The following is a 14,432-nucleotide window of genomic DNA, read 5'->3' as shown; positions in this document are numbered from 1 at the left end:
CAGTAGCCAGTTTGTCATCATTCTTTCAAGTATATATGGTGTTCCATAAAAAAAGCCGAGTGTCTAGCTCTTCATTCAGACGTTTGGACAAAGTACCTCGTTCAAGGAAACCATCGCCCTCAGGTTGCCGCAGAGAAGTGCTTTATGCATCCCTCCCACTTTGTCACGGGATATTAAAAAGGGACGGGCAAAGGTAGAGATGTAATCAAGGGTTTGTTTGGTTTTTTTTTCCTGCTTCATCAAGGGCATCTTAATCAAGATGACACAAAAAATTTTAAATTCTTTAATATTTTACAAAATTACAAATGAGGACTGCTGTGAGGGACCCGGTGAGCACTGGAGCGGTTTGGTAGGACTGCCTTGATGTCCCCACCACTGCTTCCACGTCACCAGCACAACGGTCAACACAGTGGAGAAGGCAAGTAACATCTGTATATTACTGTGGAAACTGGTTTGACCTCATGGACCCCTGACAGGGAGCTGTGGCCGGGGGCCTCTGCATTTGTGGAACTGCTGCGGTCAGACATGAGATGTGACTTTTGGACGCAAACACACCAGCCTGTGCTGGGTTTAGAGCTGGGCTCCGACTGCTGGTCCTGGCATCACCGTGGGTACCCGCGGTCGGTCTTCGCAGGATGCTGCTGTGTACAGGGGCTGTGGTGTGGCCTGGACCCAAGGCATTCTCCGCCAGACCACCCCTGCCGCCAAGGGTGACAGCTGGCTGAGAGGCAGGCCGTGGGGGTGGGGGGCAGGCCTATTCAGGGATCATTCCTGAAGACCAGAAGCACAGCGCACGGCAGATGCCTCACTGAAGCAACACGGGCACCAGGCAGAACCTCAAGCAGAGCAAAAGCCGTGTGAAACAATGTGATGAGAGGTAGTTGGTGTTTTATTTCTTCACATTTACTGACGTGTCCACGTCTAAATTCCCCATCACCATCTGAGACCTGCAGGAGCAAAGGCAAAAACACCTGTGATCTCTTTCTTATGTTTATTCTTCAGTAATTTTTTCAAGTTTAAATTCTGGTTAGTTAACAGCGCGGTATGGGTTTTTGGAGTAGATTTCAGCTATTTGTCCCTTCCAGACAATACCCAGTGCTCATCGCAAGTGCGGTCTTTGGGACCCATCATCCATCCTGCCCATCCCTCACCCACCACCCTCTGTGATCTTATTTTTAAAGAGAAAGTTATGAAGGAATCTAGGTCCCAAACCAAAGGATGCTGGCTGGGAGCAGACTTGCAGACGGACACCCCGGTGCCCGGCATCCTTGGTGGCCAAGCGGGAGAGCCTGACAAAGCCTCTGCATTTGAAGTTGTCTGAACACAGTCCAGAGCAGAGATAGATCTGTGTTCACAGTCTGTCACAAATGCTCCTAACTTCAAGTTTTCCCAGTGCAAGGGATACAAAAAAGAGTGGGGAAGGGATTCCCTGTAAGGTCTCTTTCAGAACAGAGCACCAGACGTCCCTCTTCTCTTCTCCATCCCCTCCTACACCTTGGCTGGCTGGGGGCCTATTGGTGGCACTGCTACTCATCCGGCCCACTGGCGGTGTCAACAGAGACGCATGCTGTCTCTGGCCTCTTGCCAATGATAGGGGATTCTGTGCTAGCCTAAAAGGGAGAAAAGTTACGTGCCATGAGACATTTTCTAGCAAAGTCAGAGAAATGGCATCTTCTCCATATCTCTTTCCCTCTGCCAGCCAGCAGTTTTCCTGGTGGCCCTGGGGAGTTTTAAGGGACACAGGGAGGGGATGTGGAAGGGGGAACATGCAGGGAGAGCAGGGAAGGGAGAGCAGAAACCCGAGAATGGGAACACAGGTGGATGTGCATGTGTGGGAGGGAACATTGTGCAATGCCATCAGCTGTTCTCTGGGACCACATGGGGAAGCCTGCGCTGTGGTGTGCCAGTCTTCAGCTCCACTTAGGATTTTCTCCTTGGAGGAGAGCCTGAACTCCATCCTATGCTGGCAGCACCCTCATTCTCCTCCTGCTGGAGGGATATGTATGTATGAGTGTGTATTTATATATATGTATATGCATGTGTATACATATATGTGTGTGTATATGTATGTATTTTTTAAAGACTCCTTTACGAAAACCTTTTGTGATCCTTTAGTTTCTCCTTGGTGCTCTTTCTCACCATAGAGAGAAGCACCTTGAAGCCAGGGATGGACTGACCCGCACTTGAGCTTGTAGCTGGGGTGTGGGGATGCAGGAGCAGCCAGCTCTGGGGGTCCCAAACAGACCAGGTTCGACCACTTGGTGCTGTCACAAATCGTCACGCAGAGAGCCAACTGGAAGAGAAGCAAGAAAGGCGTTTCTTTCAGTGAGGCCAGCACCTGGAAGACAGCAGATGGATGCCTCAAAGACTCTCTGAAGTGCTCAAAATACTTCCAGGGGTTACCAAAGGAAAATGAGGGGCAATAGTGGATGGGTCCCCATAGGTGAGCCGTGAAGGTCAAGTCAAGCATTGTCTTGTGGTCAGTCTCTTGGGGGTCTTGCTGGCTCAGGGCAGCCTGGTTGCTTGAGGGGGTCAGTGTCAGATCCTATCCTAGGGAAGCTTTGCCCACAGGGTCTTTGCCCTGCGTTAAGATGTCCGCTAGGAAGAAGAACATACTCAAGAGAAAGTTTGAGGTCAGGAGGTCCTTGAAGCCCAAGTTCAAGGATTGCTACACACAATGGACGTGTTACTCCCGGGGCTTTTCAATGGCCCCAGCGCAGCCTGTTGCAAATTGTGACCAGCTCCCTTGGAAGGCCTTTCTCTCTTCATATTTTCTCCATTTCCCTTGTAGCTGCTGCTTGGTTTCTTTGATGTGGTCATGTTCCTCAGTCAGTGTCTTCCTCCCTTTCTCTGTCTCTCCCTCCCTCTGTCTCTCCCTCTCTATGTCTCTTCAGGTCCATTTGTATCCCACATTGATAACTCTACACACCTTTGAACCAGACCTGCTCCTGACTTGAAAGACCAACTTCAGATTCGTTTTGTTTTGAAAAGCCTTCACCCTAAGAACACTGAACTTGGCAATTCCTCCAGGACCAGATTACATTTTTTTAAAAACCCCTTGGGAAAAAGGAGAAATTGGCTCAAGCACATTCCCTGCTTTGTGCACAAGAGTGACGTGAGTGAGCCAGCAGCAGCAGAACATGTACTTGGAAGGCTGGACTTCATCTCTCCCTCCCTTCGCACGCTTTGTGTTTTCCCACAGCCTTGGCCAGTCTGTCCTTCTGTGTGTTTGTCTCACACTGTCCCTGTGAGTCCCACAGTGCCAGGGACTGTAGCCTTTGTGCCCCAAGGTCCCACACAGGTTGCCTTGTGCACAGTAAGTTTCTTATGTTGAACATGAGTTGTGTCTCCATCCGGGGAAGGTGCCAGCAGAGGTGATGGTCCCTTGTTCATCATCACAGACACCTATTATGGGACAGTAGGCACACAGCCCCCTCCATGGTTAGGTCTCCCGCTGCCAGCTCTGCTCTCCCTCTGCAAACCCACCCACTCCCTTGTCAGGATGGCAAGCTTGTGTTGAAATTGTGTGCGTGCTTAGAGGTTCCAGCGGTCAGCTCACAGGATGTCTGTTCTCACTGTGTCTTTCTCCATGTTCTCCCCTTGATGGGGAGAGACTGGAAACATCTCTCAGGGTCTCTCCATTATTCCTAGGTCTAGGAAATGCCGGGAGCTGATAATCTGGACATAGGGGTAGCCCTGCCGACAAGAAAGGTTAAAAAAAAAAAAAAAAAGCCAGTTGCTGAGCAAGTCTTCTTATCCCAGGGAGGTAGCCCCATTGTCTTCCCAGTTCCCTGACAGGTCATCATTGAACACAGTCTTAATACCTTAATTTTCCTTAAAAAAATAAAAGGAAATAGAGAAAATAACTGACACTTTTTCTGTATCCTCCTAATATTCAGCACAACACGTTAGATGGGTAATTTTGAGATCTCAAACTTAGCAGTGAACAATTTTGCCTGGTGGGTAACTCTTAGAACCAGAAGCTAAGTAAGACAGGGACCATGCAAGGCATGGGATCACAAAGAAAAATAAAACCTGCTATATGTAAATGAATCATTCTCAGTAAATTAACTGAGATCACTGTGAGTCATAAATAGTCTTATTGCTTGTAAGCTGTTAATTCTGGTTTTCTGTGCCGTCTTTCATATTGGAAACTGGGGTTTGGTTTTGTCATTGAAAAGGGAATCTGACTCTTGGTTTGAATGTAAAGGACTCAAAGTGCAACAACTCTGAGAATCTTGACACTAGAGAAGAGTAGGGGAAAAAAGCCTTCACATACCTTAAAATGAATTACTGGTTAACTACTATTAATATGCCATGGGCCTGGAGACCAGCATATAACACTGCAAGATCAATACGGGTATTTATCAAGTGTGGGTATCGATCTCTCATGAAGGAGTGAATCATATTTCACGCTGCATATGTTAGTGCAAAAAAAAAGTAGCAGAGGCATTGGGAAGCCTTATCAAAGAACTGGCTGGGTGGAAGGTAAATGTACTAAGCTACGAGCATGAGCATTGCAATAAAAAGGGATCCAGTCTGTAGGCAATATTTCCGCACACGTCTCTGTCAGACGGATGCCGTTGGTCATTTTTCCAGGTACAAGCTCCTCTAGCTCCTTCCTGCTTTCTTAGTTGTTGAATCCAGTCCTGCTGACCTGTTTTCCTTCCAGCACAAATTAGTACTGTACCAGTAATAAATACCAGCACTGAAAACGTCCGACTTCATTCTTCCGTTGACATCTTGGCAGAGGACCTAGAGGTTGATAATTTTTACAAGAGACTGCTGGTTAAGAAAGCTATCCCATTGTCTTGGGAAAGCCCAAGCTGCTGTGCCTTCTGTTATTACTAATACCATTTTAAGTCATCTTGGCCCTGTTTACTCTAGAAGAATAAACTGAGATCCAGCTTAAGAATTTTCAGCAAACTCATTAAGATGTTTCCCCTGTCTCTGTGCTTCGTCATCCTGGCCATGCAGTTAAAATGCCCCCGTCACAGTGTGTGTCAGGTATGGGGGTGGGCGGGAGGAATTCACGGCGTTTAGATCAGGTCTGTAGAGCCAGCTGCCAATGTTTACTTTTTTCCCCGCTATGACTCAGAAAAGTATTAGGAATAGCCTATTAAGAGTTTGTACATGGGGAACTACTTTTTGAATATATACATACATATACATTTCAAATTGTGCTTGGTTAGTTTATATGAGTTTTGTGATTTATGAAAGTTGTAAATCTGCCTTTGGGTTTATTGCCAATCAGTAGTGACACTTGGCCCAACCGACCAGCTTTGACGGTGACGTCCCAGCTTTCAAGACAAGGTCTCTAGTCACTCTTTTGGGAATTAGGCTGGAGTGGAGGTTGGAGAGGTGGCATGTTCTGCTTCTGTTCTTACTCTTCCCCAGTCTGGGTGAGAGCTCTGCTCTTCACAGGCTGGAGTGTCACATGATCACTCGGCAGCGGAACAAGGGTCTGACTGGGGGAGCTGAGTGGCTTCCCTGGGTGCCAGGTGTCAGCAGTGTAACTTGGTTGTTTGATGGGAGTACCCACAGCACAGATGAGCCAGGGATTTCCATGCATTACTGCAGCCTTCCTATACAATCTCATAATTACCTCTCCAGGCCCTGACTATTTAAAAAGTCTAGCATAGCCTAGCTTCTAGGCCATCTATTCAGAATAAGCAATTCTAGTGTAGTCCATTCTCCTGCCTCCTTATTCTCATAGATCTGTTGTTCGTGCTTGGATCACCTTTCCTAAAACTTTTTTTTTTTTTTAAGATTTTATTTATTTGACAGAGAGAAACATGGCGAGAGAGTGAACACAAGCAGGGGGAGTGGGAGAGGGAGAAGCAGGCCTTCCGCTGAGCAGGGAGCCCGACATGGGGTTCCATCCCAGGACCCTGGGATCATGACCTGAGCCGAAGGCAGATGCTTAACGACTGAACCACCTAGGCGCCACCCTAAAATGTTTTTATGTTACTCCCTCACTCTGAGAACCTTCATTGACTTGCTATAGCTTGATAAGAAACTTGGCTGGCCTCCGCATCTAGGGCCTTCCATGGTTTGAGCCAACGTAACTTCCCATTCTCATCACCTGTGGGCCCTTGATATGAACTCTGGACTCCTGCCAGGCTCATTTGGGCACTGTCCCTGCAACACTACTGTGCTTCCCCTCCTTCATGACCCTGTTGCTGTCATTCTCTTTCGAGTGTGTCCCCATGCCATCTTGTCTAAATCCCCATCCTGGCTCCCATCTCCACTACTTTTGCTGATGGTGACATCTGCCTATACTGTCATTGTGGCAATGAGTTGAATGCTTTGTAGATTTCTCAGTCTGTGCTTATTTTCCCAAGTAGATGGCACATTTTTTTTTTAAGATTTTATTTATTTGAGAGAGAGAAGGTAAGAGAAAGAGAGCACGAGTCGGGGATGGGAAGGGCGGAAGGAGAGGGAGACTCCCTGCTGAGCAGGGAGTCCAACATGGGGCTCCATCCCAGGACCCTGAGATCATGACCTGAGCCGAAGGCAGATGCTTAACTGACTAAACCACCTAGGCACCCCTAGATGGCACACTCTTAAGAAGAAATGTAACATTTTGAATATTTCTTTGTGCCTTTTACGACTAAAGCAAATCTTTGAACATAGTTCTAGGATAACCCATGAATGAATCAAATATAAATACAAAAATATAACTTAAGGTCAAGAATAAATGCTTTTTATTTTACCTGCTCCTCTTGATTTTTCCAGAAGCCCTATGTAGAATATTGAAGTTTTCCAAAGGGGATAGATGCTCAAATAGTCGAGTTAAGCTTTTGTGGTTAGAATACATGAAGAAAGGCTGGGTGTAGGCCGAGAGGATCAGAACCATTTGGCAGCAGTACACACACCGCCTGCGATCGGAGCTCTGCAGAGATTTTGGTGGGAGTCGTATTGATTTGCTTGCTCTTATTTGATAGCCAGTGAGGAGTGTCACAATAATGCAGTCAGGGGTCACATTTTTAGGGATAACCTATGGAGCAGTTGCTTTGAATCTTTAAAATAGACCAGTGATTCTCGATCTTTGAGTGCAGCGGAGCCTCCTGAGGGCTTTGTTAAAACTCAAGATTGCTGGGCCCAACCTTCAGAGTTTCTGATTCAGTGGGTCTGTGGTGGGGTCCGAGAGTGTGCATTTCTGCAAGTGCCCAGGTGGTGCGGATGCTGCCAGTGCAAGGACCACACTCTGAGCGCCGCTGGATTAGACACCTGCTGTATGATGGATGTTTATTTCAACCTTGGGAAATTTCCATGTACTAGTAGCATGTGCATAAAGGCTGGGAGTCATAAAGCTGTTTTTAACATTGACCAAGAGTTTTGATGTGAACTTGAAAATGAAATGTGTGATTTATAAGATACAGTGTTTGGTAGTTCCACATGTCCCTAGACCTTTTTAAAGTGTCACTTTTTCTTTTTTTTTCTCTAAGAGAGGGGGAGAGAAAGTGGTGTGTGAGGGGCAGAGGGAGAGGGAAAGAGAGAAACCTAAGCAGGCTCCATGACCAGCCTCTCACAACCCTGAGATCATGACCAGAGCTACATCAAGAGTTGGATGCTTAACCAACTGAGCCACCCAGGCATCCCTAAGATGTCATTTAAGAGTAATTAAACATTTTAGGATTGGAAAATATTTAGGCATCTCTTCTTAAAGAGCTCAAATGATTTTTATTATTTAAATACTGGTATGAAATGAAGCTTTTCTAACATGTATCTTATTTTATTCTATACTTTGAAAGAAGAAATAAAATATGGGTGGGTGGGAACGTGATGGCATCATTAGCTAATGACAGAGCAAATCCTTGCTCTGACCTGACATAGCATGTCATTTGAGGTTCCCTGTGCAGTTTGTTCAGTCCATCCTCTTGCTGCTTTGAGAATTATTACCAGCATCATTTTGTTGCTGGATAGAGCTGAGACCTGCTAAAAGGTCCTGACTGAGTTGTGATGCAGAAATTCATGAACCTGTGTCCTTAGAATGCTAGTGTTCTTGGGCTTCTGTTTAACTCTTTACCCATTAATGTACTTTGTTTTCTGTATTGAGACCCTTGCTTTTGAAGAGCAGGTCGTAAGGGGTATCCAGTTTTTCTCACTGCAGGGACACAGATAAACATCTAAAATGCCTCCCTAAATGTCTGAGACTATGTATGGATGTCCCATCACTGCTTGTGACTGAGTGGTTAAGACTATGTCATTCATGATATATCAGGTAAAGGGCTTAGAATCCAAAACGTATAAAGAACTTATCAAACTCAACACCCAAAAAACAAAAAATCCTGTCAGGAAATGGGCAGAAGACTTGAACAGACATTTTTCCGAAGAAGACATACAAATGGCCAACAGACACATGGAAAAACGCTCAACATCACTTGGCATTGGGGAAACACAAATCAAAACTGCAATGAGGTAATACCTCACACCAGTCAGAATGGCTAAAATGAACAACTCAGGACACTAACAGATGCAGAGAAAAGGAACTCTCCTACACTGTTGGTGGGAATGCAAACAGATGCAGCCACTCTGGAAAAGAGTATGGAAGTTCCTCAGAAAGTTAAAAATAAAACTTATCTATGTCCCAGTCACTGCACTACTAGGTATTTATTCTTGTATCCCAGAGGATACAAACATAGTGACTCGAAGGGTCACGTGCACCCCATTGTTTATAGAGCAATGTCCACAATAGCCAAACTGTGGAAAGAGCCCAGATGCCCATTAACAGATAAATAGAGAAGATGTGGTATATATACACATACACACACACACACACAGGTATGTACATACAAACATACGTACATACATACAATGGACTAGTATGCAGCCATCAAAAAGAATGAAATCTTGCCTTTTGCAATGACATGGTTGGAACTAAGCTAAGCAAAATAAGTCAGTCAGAGAAAGACACATACCATATGATTTCACTCTTGTGGAATTTAAGAAACAAAACTGATGAACATGGGGGAAAGGAAGGAAAAATAAGATAAAAACAGAGAGGGAGACTCACCATATGAGACTCTTAACTCTAGGAGACAAACTGAGGATTGCTGGAAGGGAGGTGGGTGAGGAGGCTGGGTGACTGGGTGATGGGCATTAAGGAGGGCACGTGATGTAATGGGCACTGGGTGTTATACCCAACGGATAAATCACTAAATTCTACCCCTGAAACTAATGATATGCCATATGTTAACTAAATTGAATTTAAGTAAAAAATTTTAAAAAGTATATGTCATTCATTCCTTCTCTCATTTAAATATCCATACAATTTGTCATCTTTGCAAAACTTAAATTGCTAATTTAATCAGAAAAACAATGAAGATACAACATTAAACACTTGAATTAGCTACTGAAAACCACCTGTTAATGGCATGAGTTTGGTGTTTAAAATAAAAAGTAGGGGAGTTCAGGAGGAGAGAATGGGCCGGGGCCTTCTCTCGATGCAGTGTAGAATAACAAAATTGGAATTTCTCCTCTCACCAGCTGGGAAGAGGAGCGAAGAAAGGAAAGAAATATAATAAAAAGTGGCTTGATAGAACATTGGCAGGAGCTTAAGGGGATGGGTTTGGTGTTTTTTGAGAGAAAAGAGATATTAGCACTGACTTTAAAATGAGGTTGTAAAACAGAGCTTGCAGCTTTTTTATATTTTCTTTTTCCCCTTCCACCAGTGGACATCTGAGCATCTGCTCTGGGCCATGTGTTGACTCTTTGGGGGAATTTCTGTCCACTGGCTTCTCCCCGCTTACCTATGCTCAACCCTTCTCTGTGGTTTAAAAATGAGATAACATCTTATTAGGAGCTTCTCTGTCTTCCTCACATTTATTTTGATGCCTGGCTACTTGGAAAACCATTACGCCTGATCCCTTCTGCGAATACTGACCACCGCATGGCCTGCACTGCTAGGTACAGGGTTGCACAGGTGAGCCCGGAGGTGTGCTGCCTGCTTGCTGGACCAGCATTCTGGTGAAGAGAAGGCTCTGTCCGTGCTCATGTGGTCTGTCTCCTCATTGCTTACTTGCTCCTCGAACTCTTGCAAGCTCCTCCTCCTTCCAGCGTGCAAAAACCACAAGGCCCTGAAGACTTAACTAGTCCTCGGTTGGTCTTTTCCAGAACTGATTTGCTTGATGTCTTAGCTGCAGTTGACAAGGCATCCTGGCCCCTCCAGGATCCCCATCAAATCTGGTCTGTGTGACATTGTGTTTTTCCTCCATTCTCCCGGTTCTACCCCCGAATCCTTTCTCTTCTCCCAGAACACAGTGTTTTTTAACAACTCCCTCCTCCTCTCCCCAGAGGCAGCTGGCATCTCCTGGGTGCCTGGATCCGTGCTGTCAGCCTCCTCTCTGCCAGGAGTGCACTTTCTCGCCCTCCCCGGTAGCCTGCATGTGCCTCCAGCATCTCCTCTATTCAGCAGAGCCCACCACCTCCCTCTCCCTTGCCACACCAGCCTTCTCCCTCTCCCCAGACCGCCCCTCCAGTTCTGCTGAGTTGTCTCCCCACGCATGGCACAGGTCCCTCACTTCTGTTTGCAGACTTCAGGGTTCTCTTTCCTTTGCTTGTCCTAAGACTGTCATCAGGTAAATCACTCTGCAACACAGATCGGATCATGTGCTCCTGGCTCGGAAATCATCTGAGGTCCTGCCGTACCCTGCAGGGTCTGAAGAGGCTTCCCCACCCCTCGGTCCAGCTCCACTTTTTCCCATTCCCTGCACCCAGTTCTTCAACCCCACTGCCCTGTCCAGCACTCCCAAGCCCTCCCATTTTCCTGCTCCCATTCTTTTGTCCTTGTTTCCTCCTCTTTCTGCTCCTCCATTAGAGGGCAGCTGGGGTACAGTTTTTTCCCCAAGATCTCTGTAATCTTTTCTAGGCTGCAGGTCATCTTTCCAGTCTTTGGGTTTCCATAAAAGTTTATGGGTCTTCCTGTGTGATCATCCTTGCTGTTATTTGTAATCCCGTCACGTGTTTCACCCTCGACTGTAGACTCCCTGGGGAGGGGTATCCGGACACCTTGCGGCCATTTCAGGCACGTGGATCCACTCTTTGAATATTGTTTAATGGATGTCCTTTGGAGAGATGACTTAGAAGTCGGCTTGTTTATTGCCTTTGACACAATTTAAAATCTAGACCCAGGGTTGAGAACCTGTAGCCTTTAGGTTGCTTCGGCCCACTGTCTGCACTTGTGAATAAAGTTTTATTGCAACACAGCCACTCAGCAACCTGGACATTCTGCAGCTGAATGGCTCACAAAGCCTGAAATAGTTACTAATTGACCTTTTACAGAAGAAGTTTGTCTACCCCTGTATATACCATTGTCCAGACTCCTGAAGGATACAGTATCAGCTGTGGAAGGAAGTGAAGGAAACAATGTTTGCTTCCACTCTTAGCCTTTCACTTTGGCTCTTTGATATATCAGTGTGACTACCATAGTTAGGGCAGTGGGATTTTTCTATTATTTAAAGTGAAGTACAGTTAATTTTGTTGTAGAAATGATACAGACAGCCAAGTTAACTAGAGTTGATCTCTAATTTCTTGATGTTAGAATAGGATTCTCTGGGGAGAAGTTAAATCTGGTCCAGCTTTATGTTAGTAAAATGTTTTTGGTATTCTCAGTAAAAAGAACTGACCAGGGAGGGTCGCCCAGCTGTGTTACTCGTTCGGCCAGCCTTAGACACTTATCCTATATTTCAGCCCTAGGAGGAAGCAGCGTGTTCCAGACCCTTCGTGTACCCCTTTGGAGATGAGGAAGGCCATAGGTCGCCAGGGTTTCGAGTTAAAGTTTTGTGGACCCCCTCCCCCGCCCCCCGCCCCGCTCCTGCATTTAATACCGTATGGTCTTTTTGTCTTTCTTTCTAGAGGGACGCATGGTCATCCAGGATATTCCTGCTGTCACCAGCAGAGGGCACGTGGAGAACACACCTGACCTGGTGTCTGACTCCACCTACTACAGCAGCTTCTACCAGCCGTCTCTGTTCCCTTACTACAACAATCTGTACAACTACCCGCAGTACTCCATGGCCTTGGCTGCGGATTCCTCTTCTGGGGACGTGGGAAGCCCCCTTGCCGGGTCCCCCGTGAAGAACAGCCTTCGGAGTCTCCCAGCACCTTATATGCCTGGGCAGACAGGAAACCAGTGGCAGGTAAGATGTTACCCAGAGCGACTGGATGTGTCAAGAGCACACACAGATGTACCCATGACCAGCTCACACACGTGTGTACACGTTATGCCAGTGCTGTGGAAAGGGGTTCACTTTCCCATGATGTCATGTGACCCCAGAGGTTGGCTGCAGGGATTGTAAAGGAGTATGCTTGTATATGTTTGCGTTTGAAATTTTACTTTTCTCATTCTTCACTATCATTTTACATAAAGATCCCGTTGGGTGGAGTCAGGTTCGCAAGGGGTTCACTGTGTGAGGTCTCTCCTCCAGGCTCATCCCCACTTTCTTTGAGCAGCTTAGAACATGGTGGGTGCAGCCTTCTGGCTGGCAGTAATGTTAGTGATGAATTAGCACCTCGGGAGGGAGAAGTGTTATCATCTGTATGTTTCCGTGGAAGCAAGGTAAGAAAAGGAATTAGGTCATTGTCATCCTGGGCCAAATTGTTGGGTTTTTTTTGTTGTTTTTGTTTTTGTTTTAAGCTGGAAATGAAGATCATTGTCATACTCTCAGTGTACAACCAAGAACTTTGTTTTTTTTTTTTAAAGATTTTATTTATTTAATTGACACAGAGAGACAGCTAGAGAGAGAACACAAGCACGGGTAGTGGGAGAGGGAGAAGCAGGCTTTCCGCCAAACAGGGAGCCCAATGGGGGGCTTGATCCCAGGACCCTGGGATCATGACCAGAGCCAAAGGCAGACACTTAACAACTGAGCCACCCAGGCGCCCCTAACCAAGAACTTTTAAATTAACATCTCAGGTAAAAGAAAACGTTTTGCATTGTCAGGAAAGGAGTGTTGTACCAGAAGCTGTCATGTTCCTTCAGCTTTGACCATTTCGATCCTGGAGTATGTGTGAGGCAGGTGGAGGCAGGGAAAGCATTCCCAGGCTGTGTCCCCATGCTGCAGGAGTGTGGACACACAAGTGCTGATACTCATCCCCACCAAGCCCCCTCTGACCTCAGTGTTATGGTTGTGGGAGAAGGTATTTTGGGTATGTTTACCATGTTCACGCTTTGTCAGTGGGGCTTCCAGCACAATGGACGGACATATTTGGGAGTTTAGGGCAAATCTTTGACCTTCTTATGCACACCTTAGAAAAATGTGAGTTGAACTTTTCCTCTGAGCAATTCTATTCTATTCTGCATTTTTTAGGTGTGGGGAAGTTCCTAATATTCACACTTCCCCACTTTGTGGATTCTCTCATTACACTTCGGGATCAGACTTCTTCAGCCCATCAGTATGTCTGCTGTAATCCGCTGGGCTACACATTTTCATGTTTTCCACACATTTTATTTTTTAGAATCATACTTTTTAAGAAGAGATCTTACAGCCCATGGGTGTGCAAACTCAGAGTAACACGAGGTAGAGGAAGTGCAGTGATTTATGGATCAGTCAGCCTGGACCCCTGCAAGCCTCTCCACATGCCAGTTGGACTTTATTATTGGGGGCAGGTTTTAGGTTGATTTCTATCAGAGACTCTCTTCTTTGGAAGGAGAAAGAAGTATCTTGTAATTCTGAAAAAACAAACAAACAAAAAAACCAGTGCAGACTCTAGATACCTGGGGAGCAGGGACTACTACTGAAGTGTCCTGGTTTTCTGGCTACTTCCAGGCTTTAAGGATAAAGTAGGAAGGTGAACCTGTTGCTTATGAGAAAACGGATGAGCAAAAACATCTTAAGTGTGTTCTGAGAGAAAGCCGGCGAGCTCGTGATCAGCTTTATAGCGAAGTCCAACATCTAGTTCATCAGATTCTTTCAGCTGGTGTGAGATGGCAGCTGACATATGATGCTCAATACCCTAACATTTCTTCTTACTCCACCTGGAAAACCTGGGAAGGGGGTGGCAGAGGTCTTGGATTTCCTTGGAAGACTCTTGCCAAGTTCCTCCCTCCCAGGGACAGCCAGGAGGAGACGGGCTCTCTCAGCCATCTTCCTTGCCTGATGTCTTGGAGAGACATCTCAGGTGCTATGTGCAAGGAGAGAGTACCCCAAGGGCAAGTTCCTGCACCCTGGCTAGCAAAGTGGGAAGGAAGAACCGTACCCAAACTTTCTTCGTCCTGTGGAGCCAGGCAGCTTTGAGGCTGTTCATGCTTTCTCTTGCACCACCACCTATGGAGAGAGATGTCCCTGGTTAGCTGCCCAGGGGAGATGCCAAGACATCATGTAACATACAAGTTTATTTTCCCAGGAGGCTGGGCTTAAGACTTTTTCTTTCCTAGCTGGTCGCCATTGGTAATCTGTTCTCATATAACAAATTATTTTGCAGAACCA

At 46.1% G+C, this 14,432-nt stretch overlaps 1 protein-coding gene across 1 annotated transcript in view; it reads left to right on the top strand.

The window, feature by feature from the left end:
* DMRT1 (doublesex and mab-3 related transcription factor 1) overlaps positions 1-14,432 on the top strand; it is a gene marked incomplete at both ends in the record, with an annotated part of 104,976 nt that overhangs the window by 30,080 nt on the left and 60,464 nt on the right. Inside the window, one exon of the mRNA XM_080819939.1 lies at positions 11,860-12,143. Coding sequence (XP_080676065.1) covers positions 11,860-12,143 — 284 coding nt within the window. The remainder of the gene's footprint in view (positions 1-11,859; positions 12,144-14,432) is intronic.

The sequence above is a fragment of the Martes martes genome (genome assembly GCF_963455335.1).
Source record: "Martes martes genome assembly, chromosome: 12".
Taxonomy (NCBI): Eukaryota; Metazoa; Chordata; class Mammalia; order Carnivora; family Mustelidae; genus Martes; species Martes martes.
This window is presented reverse-complemented; position numbering and strand designations above follow the sequence as displayed.